The 22,922-nt window shown below is 42.4% G+C and overlaps 1 protein-coding gene across 2 annotated transcripts; it reads right to left on the bottom strand.

Annotated features, from left to right (window-relative positions):
- On the bottom strand, positions 1-22,500 carry NRBF2 (nuclear receptor binding factor 2). 2 transcript variants are annotated; one of them, XM_010355154.2, is made up of 4 exons: positions 22,247-22,500; positions 9,477-9,561; positions 2,880-2,920; positions 1-1,535 (listed from the first exon to the last, which is right to left on the bottom strand). In XM_010355154.2, exons 1-4 carry the CDS (start codon positions 22,274-22,276, stop codon positions 828-830), a joined length of 864 nt encoding a protein of 287 aa, XP_010353456.1. In that variant the 5' UTR covers positions 22,277-22,500; the 3' UTR covers positions 1-827. The 2 variants fall into 2 exon arrangements, with proteins under 2 accessions (XP_010353456.1, XP_010353465.1); XM_010355163.2 differs by lacking the exon at positions 9,477-9,561 and having other exon boundaries at positions 22,247-22,448.
- Positions 22,501-22,922: the final 422 nt, after the last annotated feature.

The following is a 22,922-nucleotide window of genomic DNA, read 5'->3' as shown; positions in this document are numbered from 1 at the left end:
AAAGGTATAAAACACAATTACTTTATTGATTTCTTACAATCAAATACTGCCAACTAGCATTACTTCCACTCTTGCATCATTAAAAACAAAGGGTATTTCCTCCTTGGTATTTTCAAATGATGCACTATACAATAAACAAAGTTAGAACTTAAAATGCACCCTGATTAATTATGTAAACTGGTAATTTGTTTTAAAAAAGCATAATAATTTGGTTCCTTTCTTCATAAAATGGAAATTTAAATATTTCTTCTGATAGTCTTGAGGTTATTATGAGTAGTGCAAAGTGTGGCACATATAGTTTCATCTAGAAGGGTGTGTATCTTACACACCTTATTTAAACAAACAAAATGTGCATTAACAAAATGCATACAGTCAATGCATGATAGAAAGCATGTTTCAAATATAAGGCAGCCCCTCCGGCCACCATATTATTTAGGTTTTGCATTATCATTTATGGCATTACAGATTAATTACACATAACTTTTATACATTTTAACCCTGAAGATAAGAAAAATAACTGTTGCTTGAAAGAAATTATTCCAGGTAGCCATTTGGTTTGTATCAGGAGAAACCGAACCTCCATGAGTTTAGTGTCTGCCAAGTCGGAATCATTAGCTCAAGTGAGTGAATGAGATATGCGGCGCATTTCACAGTGACTGTTTCCCAAGTCCTGGCAATGCCTCTGCTCCCACAGTCCACCAGATGAAGCATTTCCGGGATGACCCTTCTATGTGGTTTTCCCTTTTCATTTTTTTTTTTTTTTTTTTTTGCTGGATTAATGATGACTGTATTATTTCCTCTTTTCCCCTTTTCTGTGGCCTTCCATTTTAATTACTCATAAATCCTTTCAGAATATCCTCAGAGAGCTCCATAAGGGGAAGTTCTGGAGATGGAAAATCCAAGGGAGGAAGATTGGGGATTGGAATGTCCTTGGCTTTCCCGGTATTTGCTGCGAACTTCTGCCAGGTTGAGGAGGCTGTAGCAGTTTCTGAATGTGGTGGCAAGCTCCATAACTCTGATGTTTCTACAAAATCAGCATCTACATCCAGCTCCTTTTCTACTGGACCCTTTAGAAGTCTGGCCTTTTCAGCCTTTAGTTGTTTATTTTCTTTCCTTAATCTTTCATTCTCAGCCACAAGGAACTCCACGTGCCTCTTCAAATCTGCAATTTTGGTTGCCTGCTCCTCTATAATTGTTTTATCATCTTTTGGGGCTTTGCTTCCAATACATGGCTCTGCTGGCTCACTCTTTTGCTGAAGTAAATATAGTAGTGTGTCTGGATCCCTGTCAAAGATCCCCTGAATCTCAGGCAGGCATTTCTCTGTAGAAGGGCTGTACTTCTGAGAAAGGGGGCTCTGGCCCTCTGCATCCTCTGCAGAGGGTTTGTGAGATGCCTGAAGATGGGCAGCTACATCCTTATCTGTGTTCTGCTGGGCTTTCAATCTTTCTTCCCGCTGGGCCCTTTTCCATCTCTCTTGGATGAGGAGGAGCTGTTTCATATGGCTATCCCTTTGCAATTCCAGTGAAAGATGAGCCTATTACATAGAAGGAAAGGTAAAATTTGAAGGATTTTAACATTTTAAGTGTCTTAGTAATGTCCAACATATACTACTCCAAAATCCTCCTTTCTGAATAACCCAACAACACTTACAATTTACATACTATGTTTGCAAAAACACCATTCATTCAGAAAGTTAGAAGTCCTATTCCCAATCAATACACTAAATCAGATGTTTTCCTCAGTGTGCCTGACCCCATGTGTAATGGCATTTGTACTCAACTTAAAATTAGAAATCTCTCCTCTGTAGACATACTAATTCTACGAACAGCTAAGAAGAAAGTCATCCTTATCAACAGTGTGTTTGGATAGTTCAAAGCATGCCTGGATCACAAGCAGATTCCATACTTTCAAAGGCAGTGAAAGGGACAGAACACAACTTTAAAGTTCCCTTGGTTCACTTTGAGAAACTAGTGGCTTTCCCTGCCACTGATATACCTCATAGAAATGATCTCCTTAACTGATACTTTTAAAATAAAAAGTTTTAAACAAGATATTTTATATGTATTTATTTTAGAAACAGGGTCCCTGTTGCTGAGGCTGAAGTGCAATGGTCCAGTCATAGCTCACTGCAGCCTTGAACTCAGGTGTTCAAGTGATCCTCCCACCTCAGCCTCCCAAGTAGCTAGAACTACAGGCATGTGCCACCATGCACAGCTAATTTTTTAAAATTTTTGTAGAGATGGGGTCTCACTATGTTGCCCAGGTTGGTCTTGAACTCCTGGTCTCAAGTATGATCCCCCTGCCTTGGCGTCCCAAAGTGCTGGGATTATAGGCACAGGCCACCATGCCCAGTCTTATGAATAAATGTATCTTGAAACACTTGGCAGGGCCTCCCCAAACACAGAAGAAAATTTAAAGCAATTGGTGAAACAAATTTAAAAGTACCTGAACTGCTTAAGAATTCAAGCAAAGACAAGTGGGAGACGGGTCACATTTAAATTATCTTTGACAAACAAAGGGTAGTCCAGCTGGTTTCCTCTTGGCCAGGCCTGTTTACTGACTGTAAGCTAATGATCAAATAAGAGCTAATGATCAGGAATGGTCTGAAGAGGGCTCTCTAAAAGGTACATCTGGCTGGCAATCTGAGATCTGTGAGTAACCACTAGAAAAAAAGAAGTTTCTGCATTCCATGTCTGGGGCATCGACTGTAGTTCATTTAGTTTTAATTTCCATTGCGAAGTGCTCTTCCCTTGCCCATTTTATATATTTTTGACTATAGCATTTTGAGAGGGACACAATGCTTTGCTATACACACAATTCAAGCCTCTACAAGAAAACCTTTCTAACCCTTGCTGAAAATATTGGGAACATGTCTCACCTGCTCAGACTGTGTCAGCTTCATGGCTTCAGAAAGATATGCTGTTAAAAGAAAAAACAGGCATGTTAATATGTGTCGCCGTTCTGTAATTAACAGGTAAAAGGAAGAGTTTTAATAATCCTCATATGACAAAGAGAACTGTTCTGATAAATAATTCTGATACAACTGGGGATTTTTTAAAAAGAATTCTTAACTTCCCCTAAAAGGATGTCAGTGGCAATAAAATAAAAATATTCCCTACCCTATCCTGAAGGTTTTGTTATTTAAAACTCCTATGGATTTTATAATTCAGAAACTGAAGATGGCCTAATCGGAAAAATAGGTTTAGGGAAGATTAAAATCAAACAAGAACCTATCCAAACCCTATTACTCATTATATGCACAAAAACATCATGAGATTATGAAAGACCTTTTATCCATCTGAATACCTGGAATTTATCATTTTGGACTCCTATAGAATCACTTTTAATGAATTGTCTCTGAGTTAAGCTATCAGCCTTACGGTTAAAAGCCCTCAGGACCTGTTGACATATTTACTGTGAGGAAGTTACTGAGGACAGTATAATGTCATTTATGAAGACCTTCAAAAGACTTCTCTGATCTTAGATCCTCAGTGACTGTTTGAATTTTAATAGCCAATGTAAAAATTATTCTTTCCTCTTTAGGATGACTGCTAGAAAACTTAAGGCAAGTTTTTTTTTTTTTTTTTTTGAGACGGAGTCTTGCTCTGTCGCCCAGGCTGGAGTGCAGTGGCCGGATCTCAGCTCACTGCAAGCTCCGCCTCCCGGGTTCATGCCATTCTCCTGCCTCAGCCTCCCGAGTAGCTGGGACTACAGGCACCCGCCATCTCGCCTGGCTAGTTTTTTGTATTTTTTTTAGTAGAGACGGGGTTTCACCGTGTTAGCCAGGATAGTCTCTATCTCCTGACCTCATGATCCGCCCGTCTCGGCCTCCCAAAGTGCCGGGATTACAGGCTTGAGCCACTGCGCCCTGCCAGCAAGAACTAATGGTACATTTTGTGAACTATACTACTAGTCCTTTCCCACTTTCTCTCTCTATGGATGTCCTTATCTATGTATCTTTAGTTACATTTGATATTTTATTATACATTCATCGGTAAGACATTTTATAACCTTTTGGGAACAAGGTTAGGTATAAATAACAAGTTCTGTATTATCAATGAATTGCCCATAATGAATCTCCATTTTTATCTTGCTTGTGTAAACATTTTTGGCATCTTTCATACCTATATTAAGTCCCTCTTTTGCCTTTTTGCAGATACAAGGCATTGCTTTCTGTCCAGTCTTAATCCAAATAATTTAATGATTTGATGTCATAACTTAAGAGTTCCTGCCTGCTAGGTTCTACCGTAGTCCTTAAGATACAATTATATCGGGGTCCCAAACCCCCAGGCTGGTATTGGTCTATGTCTTGTTAGGAACTGGGCCACACACACAGCAGGAATTGAGCAGCACGCAAGCCAGTGAAGTTTCATCTGTATTTACAGCCACTCCCCACTGCTTGCATTACCACCTGAATTCTGCCTCCCATCAGATCAGCAGCGGCATTAGCTTCTCATAGCACAAACCCTACTGTGAACTGCACATGCAAGGGATCTAGGCTGCACTCTCCTTATGATAATCTAATGCCTAATGATCTGTCACTGTCTCCCATCACCCCTAAATGAGACTGTCTAGCTGTAGGAAAACAAGCTCAGGGTTCCCACTGATTCTACATTACATTGAATTGTATAATTATTTCATTATTTCTATTATTACATTGTAAAATATAAAGTGCACAATAAATGTAATGTGCTTGAATCATCCTAAAACCATTTTCTCCACCTCAGGTCTGTGGAAAACCGACTACCACAAAACTGGTCCCTGGCAGCAAAAAGGTTGGGACTGCTGAATTAGATGCTCCCTCTCCAGGAAAAAGGAGAGCTAGGGCCAGGTGCAGTGGCTAGCACTTTGGGAGGCCAAAGAGGAGGATTGCCTGAGCCCAGGAATTCCAGACTAGACTGAGCAACATAGCGAGACCCTGTATCAATCTGAAAAGAATTAAAAGAAAAAACAGAGTTGGTTATATAGTCTTTGCTCCAGCCATGCTTACCATAATTACATCCTTCCAACAACACTTTGTCTTTTTTTCCTATAGTAAGTCTGTACAGCTGCATACTAGTTTCTTTTCCTTTTGTTCATGTTTAAATCTGTGGAGATGAATGGGTATGGTGGTTCACACCTGTAATCCCAGCACTTAGGGAGGCCGAGGCTGGTGGATCGCCTGAGGTCGGGAGTTCAAGACCAGCCTGGCCAGCATGGTGAAACCCCAGCTCTACTAAAAAAAAAAAAAAAAAAAAAAAAAAAAAAAATTAGCTGGGAGTGGCGGCAGGCGCCTGTAATCCCAGCTACTAGGGAAGCTGATGCAGGAGAATCGCTTGAACCCAGGAGGTGGAGGTTGCACTGAGCCAAGATCACGCCATTGCACTCCAGCCTGGGTAATGGAGCGAGACTCCAAAAGTCTGCAGAGACATTGTCTGCTCTGCTATTGCTCTGATATACTGTAGACAAATTTTCTTAGACATCCCTTCCATCTTGCCTGCGTGTATTTGTCTCCCTGTTTGAACTAGTTTGCTTTAAATCCACTTTCTTAACAAACGAATAGGGCCGGGCGCGGTGGCTCAAGCCTGTAATCCCAGCACTTTGGGAGGCCGAGACGGGCGGATCACGAGGTCAGGAGATCGAGACCATCCTGGCTAATACGGTGAAACCCCGTCTCTACTAAAAAAATACAAAAAACTAGCCGGGCGCGGTGGCGGGCGCCTGTAGTCCCAGCTACTCGGGAGGCTGAGGCAGGAGAATGGCGGGAACCCGGGAGGCGGAGCTTGCAGTGAGCTGAAATCCGGCCACTGCACTCCAGACTCCAGCCTGGGCGACAGCGCGAGACTCCGTCTCAAAAAAAAAAAAAAAAAAAAAAAAAAAAAAAAAAAAAAAACGAATAGCTTTCACAAAACCAAGCTTTAGCCAACTGAAATGCCTCCCCACTTTGTAGAACCTTTAAATTGTATGACATAGGAGGCTACCAAAGGATATCCCAAAGCACAAAGAATACAACAAGAATCACACTGTCATTTAAAGTATTCCCCACATTTAGATCTTATAAATGGGGCATTTTAAAGTTATTTTTAAAGAAGAAAAATTATTTTAAATCTGATTCCATGTTTATGGATTTCTTCCACAGACTCACAATAGATACAAAAGTACAGCAACACAGAAAAGTAGAAAAAGAGTACCTATCTCAAAAACTGCTAACAATTCTGGTTAAACTACTTCCTTTAATTATGATACGAGGCTAAAATGTAAAGTAGATATTAAGTAAATGATACAATAAAGGAACTAAGGAAATTTGAAGAATGTCTTAAAATAATAACATCTGGCCGGGCGCAGTGGCTCACGCCTGTAATCCCAACACTTTGGGAGGCCGAGGTGGGCGGATCACTTGGGTTAGGAGTTAGTTTGCGATCAGCCTGGCCAACATGGTGAAACCCTGTCTCTACCAAAAAATACAAAAATTTGCCGAGTGTGGTGGCGTACGCCTGTAGTTCCAGCTACTCGGGAGGCTGAGGCAGAAGAATCACTTGAGCCTGGGAGGTGGAGCTTGCAGTGAGCTAAGATCATGCCGTGGCACTCCACTCTGGGTGACAGAGCAAGACTCCGTCTCAAACAAAAAACAAAAAATAATAACATCTATTACTCTTCTATCAGGAATCTGTTAAACTGGTCCCAAAGCATAGAAGGTGCAGCAATATACTGCCTCTGAATAAGGATAGAATCATTTCCATGTTATCACAGTTTCAAAAGGCTTAGGTCAAGATTTGTTTTCAAACAAAATATTGATCAAATCCACACAAGTACACACTGTGTACTCTGGGGCCTGCTCATCTTCTGAAATGCTCATTTTGAGTTCTAAGCACTGTTAATGGCTATTAACTTATTTAAGGTTTTGTTCTTCTGTTGTGTATGAAAGAAGAGAAATTCACTTAGGGATGTGCTTATCTGGCAAATTAATGCTCACGTGCTCAGTTTCATTTAATTTGGCCATTCATTGTCCACCTCAAGAGATCCTACCTTTCCTCAAAAGGAAAGAGACATCAAGCAACTTCTTATTTCAGCACATTTACAATACAAACACTACAAAGAGGCTATAAAGTCCTTAGCTAGGTAATCTCAGGGTATGTTTTTAGTCTCAGAATCTCCTCTGATCTTTGACAGCTGGATACCCAGGCCCCCTCTGTTTGCCCTTAAATTCTCTCATTTCAGCCTTTCCTTCCTATTAGTCTTTCTTAGATGTTGATCTTTTCTTGCCTCATCTCTAAAATGATTTCCAAATAAGTTGCTTCCTTACAGAATACACCTACATCCATACCTTCCAAGACCAGTTATAAGCCCTAGAGATGCAAGTCAATTTCAAAAAGTGAGCTCATTTCAACCACGTCAATTTTCAACTCCATTCTAAAACACAAGTTGAAACCCCCTATCAACCCAGTGGGATTTACTAATCACATTAAGTTCTATCTCCATAATTGAAGCTAATGTGATCTAACAGATTGTCTTATTTTTCTACTCCTGAGAATGTCACAGAATTTAGACTGGGGGTGGGAAGTGGTTAATTGAAGCCCAACATCAGTTTTAAGTCTTCAAAGACAAGGATTAGGTTACGACTAAAACTTCCTTCTTTTTATATATTCGTAACATCCCATAGCTCAGTGCATAACATATGCTGATTCACTCCACTTAACATATGTTATATATATGTAACCATGACCATTTTTGGTTACATAAGGTATTGTTTCACTGGAGCATCCATATAAAACATGGTTTTCTTAAATAGTTAAACATGGTACATCATCTTTGTAGTGCCTACAGATTTAACAATCTGATTCATAACAAAATATGGTTTAGGAAAGATTTAAAGAGCACTAGTTGACATCTTTAACACTGTACAAAGCCCTCTCACCATAAAAACACCCAAAGATTTATGGGATATCTACTGCATGCTCGGACCTACAGCAGATACCTCCAGTACACTTCAGTGGCAAAAATATTTCTTTTTTTAAAAAAGTGGGGGTGGGAGGCTGGGGGACAGATAGCATTAGGAGAAATACCTAATGTAGACGACGGGTTGATGGGTGCAGCAAGCCACCATGGCACGCGTATACCTATGCAACAAACCTGCACGTTCTGCACATGTACCCCAAAACTAAAAAAAAAAAAAGGGCTTGGCGCAGTGGCTGATGCCCGTAATCCCAGCACTTTGGGAGGCCAAGGTGGGTCAATCATGAGGTCAGAAGTTCGAGACCAGCCTGGCCAACATGGAGAAACCCCGTCTCTACTGAAAATACAAGCCAGGTGTGGTGGCACACACCTGTATTCCCAGCTACTCAGGAGGCTGAAGCAGGAGAACCACTCAAACCCAGGAGGCGGAGGTTGCAGTGAGCCAAGACCATGCCACTGCACTCCAGCCTGGGCGACACAGCAAGACTCCATCTCCAAAAAGAAAAACAAACAAACAAACAAAAAAAACTTAAAATTTTCTCTGAAAATTACTAACTTCCAGGCAAAAAACACTGTAGTGAGAAGACTTATCCAATCTACTGCCCACCTTGCAGTCTGTATTTCACAAGTAAAATATCAAGGGAGGGGCAGCCTCTGTCAGGAAAGAATATGGCTCTGATCATCATACTGGCCTAGAGGGAAAGCAACGTGCCTGCCAGCAGAAGACTTCAGGGTCTGCCCTAAGAAAGATGACCTGCACTCATTTTGGATGTGGCATGAGTAAAACATCCTTTCCCCAAAGATTTTTAAATTTTTTATTTCTATTTTTATACTTACCACTACACTAACGAGGACCCAAAGTTTTTCGGTTTGTTACTCAGCCAACAGAAACTGGTCTAAGCAAAACAGGCCCCCAAGATCTATTTCTGAGTTCAACATATGCTAGGTTGCTTGACTGACTAGGGTAAAATTAGGTCTTTGATAAGAAGCCAACAATTCTGAAATGAAAGCTATCATCAGCATGTTACTATAGGCATGCATGTAGAGATGAGATATTCAGAAGGGAAGCTAAAAAAAGACCACAGGAAAAATCTCCCACAATTTAGGTAACAAAAGTCTTTAGCAAGTTTTGCATTATCAGCATGTTAGAAAACAGAAACTCAGTGAAAATGAATTGGTTGGAACTGAATTGAATTACTATTTTGAGAACCTGAAATGGTAAATTAATTGAAACCCAAACTCCTTTTTTTATAATAACTAAGATAAAATGGCAGACTTGTTACAATCAGCTCCTGTTTTTAGGGATCTTTGGGCTCAGAAGGCTGTGTCCAGGAATTGTTTACCGCATTTATGCCATCTTCATGGTTTAGAAAGAAGATTGGATTAGCAGGAGCTGGGAAATCCAACACACTTACTTGAAAAATAATCAAAGCTGATATTCTGGTGAGTCAGCAGTATCAGTCTTGCATATGAAAAGCAACACACATTATTACTATTGTGACTTTCTGCTCTTCAGTTTTACAGAGTACTTAATAACACTCACCTGCAGCCTTTTTGTGACAAGAAATAGCCTCTTCGTATTTGCCTGCAGCTAATAAACGGTCTGCTCGTCTGCTCTGTTGATGAGCCTAGAAGACAAACATCCCTAAGTTGCTCCGGATCATAAAATAAAACACGTTTTCTCTTAAAAAGCAACTACCTTTTAAGAAGATAAATAATACTGTTTGTTGCCACATATCAAATCACTATACAGCTCTATCTGTAGCTGGAGAAATGTAATGGGTAGAGCCTAGAACTACAGCATCTGAAAGGAACTGGCAACTTCTTTCACTTCTACCATAAGCCCTCTCAAGGTTAACACCAGGCACTTAACTCCTTAATTGACTCACATTCTTCCACTCTTTGGAGATTAACCAAGAGTTACAATCATAGATTGTTATTCAAAATGTCTAGTTTCTTGATTTTTAACAAGCTCCTTTCAAAACAAGAGCTATTTTGTAGATACTTTCACTAATCTGTATAGTCTAAAAACTACAATCAGGAAATCACTCATCACGTAGTAAAATCCAAGCTTCTCTTCTATCATGTCATTCTTTCAACATTAAAGTTACTATGTTTTTAAAATAAAAAATTTGGACATTGCACAGTTGATGAATTCATGATACCAACATCTAATATTACAAAGATTGTTCTAAAGATATCTCATCAAAAGAACAAAGTCAAAAAAATTAGAAGTTCTAACAGCAAATATTGTAACTGCTCTTGAATTGCAAAGGAAAACTGATAAATAAGCAGTCACTGGCCTCCTTACACTTTAAGAATCTCAAAAGAGCTTTAAGGCCAGGCGCAGTGGCTCACGGCTGTAATCCCAGCACTTTGGGAGGCTGAGGCAGGCGGATCATCTGAGGTCAGGAGTTCAAACCAGCCTGGCCAACATGGTGAAACCCCATCTCTACTAAAAATACAAAAATTAGCTGGGCGTGGTGGCTCATGCCTGTAATCCCAGTACTTTGACCAGCCTGGCCAACATGGTGAAACCCTATCTCTACTAAAAATACAAAAATTAGCTGGGTGCGGTGGCTCACGCCTGTAATCCCAGCACTTTGGGAGGCTGAGGTGGGCGGATCACGAGGTCAGGAGATCAAGACCATCCTGGCTAACAGGGTGAAACCTGGTCTCTACTAAAAATACAAAAATTAAAAATTAGCCAGGCATGGTGGTGAGTGCCTGTAGTCCCAGGTACAGGCGCTGAGGCTGAGCCAGGAAAATGGCGTGAACCCCAGAGGCGGAGCTTGCATTGAGCTGAGTTCGCGCCATTGCACTCCAGCCTGGGCAACAGAGTAAGACTCTGTCTCAAAAAAACAAAACCAAAAACAAAAACAAAAATTAGCCAGGCGTGATGTCGGGCACCTGTAATCCCAGCTACTGAGGAGGCTGAGGCAGAGGTTGCAGTGAGGCAACATCACGCCACTGCTCTCCAGCCTGGGTGAAGAGAATGAAACTCCATCTCAAAAAAAAAAAAAAAAAGAAATGCTTTAATATACATTATTTCAGCTGCTTTAATTATGACTTTGTGAATGCATTTTCCTCTCTTACATAAGAAGGCCCAAAAGACTGGTGGGGGTCATGTAATTTACATAAGATTATACATTTAACTAGCAAGGAGAAAGGCAGAGATCATCAGCTAAAGTTTTCTACCTCATGTAACGGTTTTCCTCAGTAACAAACTCACACATGATTTAGCAAAGCTTCACAGCTTCACAAAAAAGCGAAAAGCATTGTACACCCATGTTCATAACAGCATTATTCACAACAGCCAAAAGATGAAAGCAATCCAGATGTCCATCAATAGATGGAGATGGATAAATGCAGTATATACACACAAAGGAAAGGTACTGTCTTTAAAAGGAAGGTACTTCTGACGCATACTACAACATGGATGAACTGTGAGGACATTAGACTGAATAAAGTAAGCCAGTCATAAAAGGACAAATACTATACAAACCAACTTATTGGGTATCTAAAGTAGTCAAACTCATAAAAATAGGAAAGTTGAATGGTGGAAAAAATCGTCATTGAATGGGGGAGGGGGAAACGGGGAGTAGGTATTCAAACGGCATAGTTTCAGTTTTGCAAGATGAAAAAATTCTGGAGATTTGTTGCACAACCATGCGAATATACTTAAAACACTACTAAACCGTACACTGAAAAATAATTAAGAGGGTAAACTTTACGTGTTTTTTACATCACTTAAAAAAGGTGAAAAGTGGCCGGGTGCTGTGGCTCCTGCCTATAATCCCAGCACTTTAGGAGGCCAAGGCAGGCAGATCACTTGAGCTCAAGAGTTTGAGACCAGCCTGGGCAATATGGTGAAAACCCATCTCTACAAAAAATACAAAAATTAGCCGGGTGTGGCACTCGCATCCCAGCTACTCAGGAGGCTGAGGTAGGATGATCACTTTGAGCCTGGGAAATGGAGGCTGCAATGACCTGTGATCGCACCACTGCACTCCAGCCTGGGCAACAGAGTGAGATCCTGTCTCAAAAAAAAAAAGGTCGGGCACAGTGGCTCATGTCTGTAATCCCAGCACTTGCGGAGGCCAAGGCAGGTGGATCACCTGAGGTCAGGAGTTTGAGACCAGCCTGGCTAACACAGTGAAACTCTGTCTCTACAAAAATTAGCCGGGCATGGTGGTGGGTGCCCATAATCCCAGCTACTCCAGAGGCTGAGGCGGGAGAATCACTTCAACCCGGGCGACAGTGGTTGCGGTGAGCTGAAATCGCACCATTACACTTCAGCCTGGGCAATAGTGAGACTTGGTCTCAAAACAAAAACAAAAACAAAAAAAAACAAATCTGTTCTGTCAGCTGAAAAATGATTTGTCTTGGATGCTTTTAAAAGACATGTCCCTTTGATGCTGCATAAAATACTTCACAGAATCACGTTTGCAACTGAGATTATAAATATTCTGGGCATGTTTACAAATCATACTCAGTATAAAATACAGGTGAAGACAAAAGTAGAAAACAGCACTTCCAGCAAATGCGTTGCTGTTTGCCTCCCTACCCCCCCCCCCGCCCCCGCTTCTATTTTTGTAAGAAACAAGCAACAATCTTAAAGACAAGATTGGTGTCTTTCAATTAGAGGATTTCAGATACTTTTTATTCTTTAAGTAGTAATCACACTTTCCTCTAAGTCTTAACATATGCCTGGGAACAATAGGTCACAAGAAATGACTGGGTAGGGTGGGCGCAGTGGCTCACGCCTGTAATCCTAGCACTTTGGGAGGCTGAGGCAGGCAGATCACTCAAGGCCAGGAGTTCAAGACCAGCGTGGCCAATATGGCGAAACCCAATCTCAACTAAAAGTACAAAAATTAGCCTGGCATGGTGGCATATGCCTGTAATCCCAGCTACTCAGGTGGCTGAGGCACAAGAATTGCTTGAATAACCTGGGAGGCGGAGGTTGCAGTGAGCTGAGATCATGCCACTGCACTCCAGCCTGGGCAACAGAGCAAGACAGTCTCAAAAAAAAAAAAGACTCGGGGCTTAAAATGAATGAATTTTAACCTGGAGACTTGGACTGAGCAAAAAAATACATTCTGAACACATGAGCATTTTCTAGTACCCACAAATTACACAGATCTTTTGGGAACAGAATGTACATGATGAAGAAAGCTAGTATGTACAAGCAGTTATGATTAACCTAATTTCTCTAATGAACATGTTTTGATACTATTAAAGCAAGTGGTATTAAATCAAAAGGCTCTAGGTTTTAACAAAAATACAAATCACCTGGTTAAAATACAGATTCTAAAAGGCCAGGCGCAGTGGCTCACACCTATAATCCCAGCACTTTGAGAGGACGAGGAGGGAGAATCGCTTGAACCAGGGAGGCAGAGGTTGCAGTGAGCCAAGACCATGCCACTGCACTCCAGCCTGGGCAACAAGAGTGAAACTCCATTTCAAAAAAAAAAAGATTCCGATTCAGGAGGTTTGGAGCATGGCTTGAGACTCCACCCAGGAAAAGTCAAAGTTTCTGGCTTATGGATACACTCTAAGAAGCAGGGATGAGATGTTATTTCAGGTTACTTCATTCTAACACCTTTTTTCTATCTGTGTGTCACTGATGACTTCAATCACTTTCTATCTTATACTATGGATATTTATGTAGCTCCATAATTAAACTTCAAACTCTGTGATGACAGAATAAACTGTTAATTGAACACCAAAAAAATAAAAAGTTCTCAAACAGTGAGAGCAGGTCCTCATGGCTCTCCCAACTCCCTTAAAACATCCCCATGTAGAGTCCAATCTCTAATCAGTCTGCCAATTTAGGAGTTAAATCTCATTATAGTTTCAGATTATTGCTGAGCTCAACAAAAACACACCATCTCCTCTGGGTTATTTAGCACCAGAGCAATCAAATTTCATATTTTAAGTATAGTTCCTACTATGTTCTTACTAGACACACAGCAAACACAGACTCGATAGAGCTCAACTGCCAACATTCAAATCTCAGTTTGACCACATATGAGACACAGGAGCCCAAGCTTTCCCAATTATCTGCCTCAGTTTTCTCATCTCTAAAATGAGAGTTATTGTCTGCTTATGTAAATTTGATGGCACCAAAAACAAAAGAGTTTGTGAAAATTAAACTAGATGAAACATCACAGTGCTTAGAATGGTGCCTGGTACTGGTACATACTTGATATATCCCTCGTTAAGTACTACAAGACAATAGAAGTGACAGAAGTACCTGCCATCAAGAAGTTGACAATATAGTTGGGTCTAGACTAAATCGTATTTTTTAAAAAATTTTCATCTTAATTATTTTTGAGACAGGGTCTTGCTCTGTTGCCCAGGCTGGAGCGGAGTGGTGCAATCATAGCTCACTGCAGCCTCAATATCCTGGGCTCCAGCAATCCTGCCACCTCAGCCTCATGAGTAGCTAGGAATACAGTCACATGGCACCACACCCAGCTAAGTTTTATTTTTTGTAGAGGTGGGGTCTTGATATCTTGCCCAGACTGGTTTCAAACTCCTGGGCTCAAGCAAGCAATCTTCCTCCCTCACTCACCCAAAGTGCTGGAATTATAGGCATGAGCCACTATGCCCAGCTAAATTGCATTTTTTATAAACTGAAGATTTTACAGAAAACCTATCTTGGTGGTGGTTATTTTTAAAACAACTTTTACAGTTTACACATATTAAAACTGTTCTCTCTTTAAATACTGTTCTTGGCAGAATCACAGCCATTAAAAGTAATAGGCTGAGGCCGGGAGCAGTGGCTCACATTTGTAATCCCAGCACTTTGGGAGGCTGAGGCAGGCAGATAACGAGGTCAGGAGTCTGAGACCAGCCTGGCCAACATAGTGAAACCCCGTCTCAACAAGAAATACAAAAATTAGCCAGACATGGTGGCGCCCACCTGTAGTCCCAGCTACTCGGGAGGCTGAGGCAGGAGAATCGCTTGAACCTGGGAGGCAGAGGTTGTGGTGAGCCGAGATTGCGCCACTGCCCTCCAGCCTGGGCAACAGAGTGAGGCTCCATCTCAAAAAAAAAAAAAAAAAAAAAAAAAAAAAAGGCTGGGCATTGTGGCTCATGCCTATAATCCCAGCACTCTGGGAGGCCGAGGTGGGAGGGTTGCTTGAGACCATCCTAGCCAACATGGTGAAACCCCATCTCTACAAAAAATAGAAAAATTAGCTGGGTGTGGTGGTGAGCACCTGTAGTCCCAGCTACAGGAGGGACTGGTAGGAGGATCCGGAGCTCAGGAGGTTGAAGTTACAGTGAGCCGTGATTATGCCACTGCACTCTACTCTGTGGGACAGAGGAAGATACTATCTCAAAAAGAAAAGGGTAATAAGTCCAGAAATACGTTTCTCTGGTAATTCAAAATAAGTTATGACATTCACAATAAAACAGTCCCACCTCTCTGTACTTCCTAGGCAATCCATATGGATTCTGTGGGGCTCCCCACATTCTTTTTTTTTTTAATTGTTTGATGGGTTACGTTAGATTGAGGTCTACAGCTGTGGTTGCCCATTATTTCTGACAGATGATTCATTTTGTAAACAGCTGACATAAACTTATGGTATTGATAACTATAGATAGAACTGTAAATATATTTTCTCTTATGATTCCCTTTTTTTTTTTTTTTTTGAGATGGGGTCTCATTCTGTCACCCAGAGGCTGGAGTGTAGTGGTATGATAACGGCTCCCTGCAGCCTCAACCTCCTGGGCTCAAGTGATCCTCCTATCTCAGTCTCTCAAGTAGCTGGAACCACAGGCATGTGCCACCATGCTCAGCTATTTCTTTTTTTCTTTTGGTAGAGACCAGGTTTCACTATGTTGCCCAGGCTGGTCTTGAACTCCTCCTGGGCTCAAGCGATCCACCTGCCTTGGCCTCTCAAAGTGCTAGAATTACAGGTGTGAGCTACCATACTGGGCCCACATTCTTGTATTACCTTGTCGTCTGGATACCTAAAGTATCCCTTCTCCAGATTTTCAAACTTAGGAGCAGCGAATATCAAGAAAGTCTAATTAATGTGACATTCAGAGGCTAGCCAGGTAGAAATATAGGTTTGCAGAAAGCAGGAGTGAAGCAGACAAGCCTGAAAAGGCAAAAGAGAGAGGGAGAGTCTGATTAAGTCTGACAGGCTCCATACGTTCATAAACCAAGCTACATTATTCCCCTGCCCTTCCTGCACCCTTCTTTGCAGTCCAATAAATTATCTCTTTTGGCTTAAGCTAATTTTAAGTGGGTTTTCATCAACTACAACCAACAAAAATCCTAGCTACAACAACTAGGTTACTAAGTGACTACCATCACTGACAAGTACCTTTTACTTCCACATGCTAACTGCCCCAAAAATACATGTTCAATACTACCTTCTTTCCCAAAAGAAAACAGTATTCCTTTCTATAACTTTCGATTTATTTTTTTCTGTGTCCTTGGGGAAAGCTGTTAAGTAAAGATGAAAAGAAAAGGAACACCAGGCCAGGCGTGGTGGCTCATGCCTGTAATCCAGGCACTTTGGTTTGGGAGGCAGAGGCGGGCAGATCACAAGGGCAAGAGTTCAAGACCAGCCTGGCCAACATGGAGAAACCCCGTCTATACTAAAAATACAAAAATTAGCCAGGCATGATGGCACGCGCCGGTGGTCCCAGCTACGCAGAAGGCTGAGGCAGGAGAATCGCCTGAACCCGGGAGGCAGAGGTTGTGGTGAGCTGAGATTGTGCCATTGCACTCCAGCCTGGACAACAGAGCGAGACTCTGTCTCAAAAAAAAAAAAAAAGAAAAAGAAAAAAAGAAAAGGAACACCATATGAACACTGTACTGAAAAGGCAGCAGAGGAAAATCTAATATTCACCTGACCTTATGGTAGAGTCTTCAGTTGAAAGAGAAACCTCACTCACTCGCCCTATCCCAATCAATGTGTGTCTCCTACAAACAATAGCAAACAGTTATCTCAAATCAATAAGCACTGAATTGACTGTCTAATATAATGCAATTATACTTAAGAGCTCAAGTGTTAGAGAATTCCAGAAAAGACTTTTTTTTTCCCCCCGAGACAAGGTCTCACTCAGTAGCTCAGGCTGCAGTGCAGTGCAGTGCAGTGCAGTGGTGTGAGCTCAGCTCACCACAATCTTCACCTCCTGGGTTCAAGCAATTCTCCTGTTTCAGCTTCCCAAGTAGCTGGGATTACAGGCATGTGCCACCACACCTGGCTAATTTTTGTTTTGTTTTGTTTTTTGATATGGAGTTTCACTCTGTCACCCAGGCTGAAGTGCAAGGGCACGATCTTGGCTCACTGCAACCTCTGCCTCCTGGGTTCAAGCAATTCTCCTGTCTCAGCCTCCCAAGTAACTGGGATTACAGGCACCCGCCACCACACCTAGCTAATTTTTATTTTCTGTAGAGACCTGGTTTCACCTTGTCGGCCAGGCTGGTCTTGAACTCCTGACCTTAGGTGATCCACCCACCTCAGCCTCCCAAAGTGCTGGGATTACAGGGGTGAGCCACTGTGCCCAGCCCAATCTTACTTTTATATCCTACCATATCACTTCATCTTTAAATGGGGGGGAATATCTCATATTTAGCTACTAAGAGGAAGATAAAATATATACATAACATGTCCGATGCCAATCCCACCACTTAGCAATAACTGCTGGGCATCTCTTAGTATTCTCTACCTCCTTTTTCCAGAGTGCTTTCATTAGCTTGTAACAAAGAAATAAATTTTCCTGGGAATTTTTCAGGGTACAAAGAAGAGGTTCAAATCTTTTTACCTTGAAGATTTTAAGACCAATATAATTAAAATGGGATAGTTATAAGGACTCCAGGTATGCACAAGGCCATTCCTTGGATCATGATATCTGATTACTTTTCTTACAGAAGCTGGAAAGTAAGAGGCTTCATTAACTACCTCATGTGATGTGAGAACTGACCACTCTGGAGGGAAGCTGTTACTCAACAAACATTCTCAGCACTCTTAAGGGCTAAACACATAGAAAACTATTGTGGCCAAGCAGTCACATGGACCCTGTCCTTTGCAGCGGAGGTAAGCAAAACATGAGCAATAGTCATGTATAAATTAAGATCTGACATCACTTTCCAAATCAGCAGCAAACAAACCAAAGAACTAGAAATTATCTCACATAAGTTTTGACATTTGTTACCAGTAGTTACATTGACAAAATTAAGTGTATGGAAAGAAATATCTAAATATACACTAATTTTATTAAGTTATGATTTTTCCATATTTAAAACTGACAGGCTGGGCACAGTGGCACACGCCTGCAATCCCAACACTTTGGGAGGCTGAGACAGGAAGATTGCTTGAGGCCAGGAGTTCAAGACCAGCTTGGGCAACACAGCAAGACCCCAACTCTACAAAAAGTTTTTGAAAAAATTAGCTGGGCATGGTGGTGAAAACCTGTAGTCCCAGCTACTGTGGAGGGCTCAGGCAGGAGGATCCCTTCAGTGTGAGCAACAGAATAAGACCCTGTCTCTTAAAGAAAAATTGACCAAAAAACCCTGATGAAACAAAACTTACTCAGAGTTCAAAGACTAACTTTTTTTTTTTTTTTTTTTAGTGGAAGTACAATTTTTCTTTTGACAAACTTCAATAACCAGACAATTAGAATCCATTACCTCTGTGATACATATTAAAACGAATATTTCAAACTAGTTTCTTCCAGATCTTAAAAATTCACTGTGAGGAATTTCTAAGGCCCTTACTGCCAAACCTAACATAAAAGAATCAATACTGGAGCAGAGGTAATAAATGCTAACACAGAATCTACAGTTCAGGCCGGGCGCGGTGGCTCAAGCCTGTAATCCCAGCACTTTGGGAGGCCGAGACGGGCGGATCACGAGGTCAGGAGATCAAGACCATCCTGGCTAACACGGTGAAACCCCGTCTCTACTAAAAAATACAAAAAACTAGCCGGGCGAGGTGGCAGGCGCCTGTAGTCCCAGCTACTCAGGAGGCTGAGGCAGGAGAATGGCGTGAACCCGGGAGGCGGAGCTTGCAGTGAGCTGAGATCCGGCCACTGTACTCCAGCCTGGGCGACAGAGCCAGACTCCGTCTCAAAAAAAAAAAAAAAAACAAACAGAATCTACAGTTCAATATAAATGAGAACCACATTGAAATGAACATGATGAGTACAATATGGCAGCATTGGTAGAAAGAAGTCTTGATATCAAAATAACTAGTGATTCATAAGGTATTTAAATCACTGACCTAAGTAATTACCTAATTATCTCAGCTTAGGCTTATTTATCTGTAAAACTGGAAAACGCATCTTACTAAGTTCCGAGGATGTTCTGAGGACACATGATTACAAATCCATGTACTGTGATGAGTCCTTATACAATGAATTTGGACGACACTATGATGTCATTAGACACAGCTTACTGCATTACTAACTCTTAGTATAGAAAAAGAAAAAGCTTGTATAATACTAGCGGAATTTTCAAAGACATTCAAATTATAGCATTGAGAACTATCTCTCATCTTGAGTCAACTAGATACTAAGTTAGGTGTTCTCACATAAAAGAATGTCAGAATTTTCATAGCCAGGCGTGGTGGCACATGCCTGTAATCCCAGCTACTCAGGAGGCTGAGGCAGAGAACTGCTTGAACCCGGGAGGCGGAGGTTGCAGTGAACCCAGATCGCATCACTGCACTCTAGCCTGGGCGAAAGAACGAGACTCTGTCTCAAAAAAAAAAAAGGAATGTCAGAATTTTCAAAAACCCCATCTTATAAAACTGTGAGTGACAATTCTGAGTGCCAGAGGCCTGTAATTAGTACTGATTCAAGTAACTGTCAATGTCTGTCCTATTGTTACCTTCCAATAAACAACTATGCTGGAAATCAAATCTTTCAAGACTCAAATGGTTTAAGAATTCAAGGTGTTGGCTGGCCATGGTGGCTCACACCTGTAATCCCAGCACTTTGGGAGGCCAAGGTGGGCAGATCACGAGGTCAGGAGATGGAGACCATCCTGGCCAACATGGTGAAACCCCGTATCTACTAAAAATACAAAAATTAGCTGGGCGTGGTGGTGCGTGCCTGAAATACCAGTTACTCGGAAGGCTGAGGCAGAAGAATCGCTTAAACCAGGGAATAGGAGGTTGCAGTGACCTGAGATCGCTCCACTGCACTCTAGTCTGGTGACAGAGAGAGACCCCGTCTCAAAAAAAAAAAAAAAAAAGAATTCAAGATGCCAAATTTCTGACACTTGCCCACATAAATTTTATGGCTGGAATATGGAGTTACACTAGCCTGCTTAAAATGACTGTGTGTCGACATCCACTCCGTTTTATAAAGAGAAGAATTTAAATAGTATTGCCACCATTTAACTAATTTTTCCTAAACTGGTAGTGATTCTGCAGTTCCATATGCAATTGTCACCCAGTTCCAGTCTCCTCATAAAACACCACACATTTGTGGGGCAGTTGGCAGGGGTTATGCTGCAGCCAAATAAAGTGAAGCTACCTAGAACTGAACCAATGGTCATTTGGCAAGGACATCTGAACTCTGAAGCACTCTGTAAACAGCTGATTATTTCTAGTAATACTCCTATGAAGTTTCAGTACTAAGTCATCCATTATATTTCATTGCAAACTATTTGTCGCCTTAAAAACAAGAAAAGGGCAAGACAGTTCCCTGGTTAAGTCAGAGTCTTGCTCTGTCGCCCAGGTTGGAGTGCACAATCTCGGCTCACTGCAACCTCCACCTCCCGGACTCAAGCGATCCTGCCACCTCAGCCTCCCCAGTAGCTGGGACCACAGGCTGGCGCCACCACGCCCGGCTATTTTTGTATTTTTTGTAGAGACCGGGTTTCGCCATGTTGCCTAGGCTGGTCTCGAACTCCTGAGCTCGAGTGATTCACCCGCCTCTGCCTCTCAAAGTACTAGGATTACAGGCATGAGCCACGGCACATGGCCAGTTCCCTGGTTTAAAAAAACTCACAAATGTAGTCCAATTAGTCTTAAGTGTAAATAACTCTTACCTACCACCTGGGGCAAGACCCAACTTAAAACTGGGAGGGGCGTCTCTCAACAGTTAAACCTAGTACCAGCGATTTCGTCTGAGAATCTTAGGCTTTTAAAGCTCAAGTCCAAACCTTTATTCTACAAACAGATTTTAAAGTAAGGGCTTATGGTCTGGTTATAATCGCTAATTCTTGCACTGTACTATGTACTTAGTACAGTTATAAGTGCTTTACACCTATTTACTCCTTTAATCCTCCCAACGAACCTGAAGCAGAGTGAAGTCAAGTAGTTTGCCCAAGATAACACAGCTATCAAGTGACAAGGTTAGAATTCAAATCCAAGCAGCAAAGCTTCAGAACCTACAGTCTTAAACCACCAGACTCTACTGCTCTACTAGGGCTCAGAGTTCTAATGTGAGAAACGAATCCTCTATAGTGCTTTTTTTCAATCCCACCATCGCAAAGAATTGCAAACCTGTGACTTAGTAGTTCTTCCTGCGTGCATCCTTAAGTAATCTGACTTTTGCATCCAAAATGGGTAACCTCTCCGGAAAACTAAAAGATGCAATGGCCAGTCTGAAAAGAACTCATGTTTCCCGTTAGTGGGATTCTGTTTTGTTTTTTTTTATTGCAACACCTGAAACGCCTTAAAACACAAGTAAACAGGCTATCAGCCATTTTCCTGAGAACAGCAAACACCTATTACACTTTCATGATGCCTAAATTGATGAATCTGAGCTAAAAACAGGAACGGCTGTCTTTTTCCCAGCTGTCTCTAATATATTTGGAAGAAGGTAGACTCAGTTTATGCATGTGAAAGTATGTGAGAAATGAGGGGGTAGTGGGGGGTGAGGAGGCTATTCATTCCTCCATCTCTCCAAAGCGTGGCGACTTAGACTCAGATCCTCCTGCTAGAACTCAAAACCAGTATCACACACCATTTCTGCCTTGGACGGCTTCAGTGCCTCTCCAGGCTGTAGGGAGGTGGCTACGTGGCGCTAAGAGGACTTCCCCCAGCCAGAGAGGAGGTGGCAGCCCCAGCTGGTGGCATCCCCTCGCCCGGGGCCCCGCGGCAGGGGGCGCCAGGAGCTTCCCGGGGATCCCCCAAGAGGGCAAAGTCTGAAGTGACTGGCCTGGAGCCGCAGCTGGGGCCAGGGCCTGCCTAGCAACCCCTCACAGCCTCTGCGACCACCCCTGCCAAACCAACCTCCCAGCCTCAAGGGCTAGCCGACTCGCCCGGGCCGGCGCCGGGCTCCTGAGGCAAAGGCACCCAAGACGGACGCTATATTCTGTGGGACACTCACCAGGTTGAGGGGTCCTTCCATTACTTCCATAGACCCCGGGGTAAGCGGCGGCCTTAGGAAGGGGAGTGGTGGCGCCGGGGAACATGGAGGGGACTGCAGGGGAGCGCGACGCAGCCGCAGAGACTGCGGCCCCTCTCTGAGCCCCAACAGCCAGCGGTAGGCGCTGAGTGAGCAACAACCTCACCACTTCCTCCTCCGGCGCCGCGCCGCGAGCCCGCCCCCTGCGCCACCGCCGCGGCCACGCACGGCGCCATGACGTCACACGCGCAAAAGGCTGGTTCAAGGTGGGAGTGAGGACAGGCAGTGGGTGGGGCCCAGGGAAGGCGGGGCACCACCTGGCGTACGCCTGCGAGCAGTCAATGTTTCCTCTCACAAGAAGCATTAATTAGTTCATGTTCTTAAAGTCTACTCTGACGTCACGTAAGAATTGAAATGGCTGTCTTCTGCAATTGGCTTCTTACTTTTCTTTTTAGACTGACTTTTCCTTAAATCTGTTCATCCTTACACCCTTACTTGTACTCCCATCCACACCTTTATCCTTGTACAGGATTCACTTTTTCAAAAGGCTGATTTGAGCAATTCTAGACCATGCACTGGACTAACCCCCCTAGAGGTCAGCAAGCTTGAATGATTTAGGGTTCTGCCCTCAAGTTGCTCACAAACTGATAGGGAAAAT

This window comes from Rhinopithecus roxellana, chromosome 11 (assembly GCF_007565055.1).
Source record: "Rhinopithecus roxellana isolate Shanxi Qingling chromosome 11, ASM756505v1, whole genome shotgun sequence".
NCBI lineage: Eukaryota > Metazoa > Chordata > Mammalia > Primates > Cercopithecidae > Rhinopithecus > Rhinopithecus roxellana.
The sequence above is the reverse complement of the archived record's forward strand: the minus strand, read 5'-3'. Positions and strand labels throughout refer to the sequence as shown.

Coding starts and splice junctions, on each gene's coding strand:
- NRBF2 (XM_010355154.2), bottom strand. CDS start 22,276: ATGGAAGTAATGGAAGGACCCCTCAACCTG. Junction 2,921..9,476: donor TTGTCACAAAAAGGCTGCAG/GTGAGTGTTATT, acceptor TTCTTTTAACAG/CATATCTTTCTGAAGCCATG. Junction 1,536..2,879: donor AGCTGACACAGTCTGAGCAG/GTGAGACATGTT, acceptor TCTATGTAATAG/GCTCATCTTTCACTGGAATT.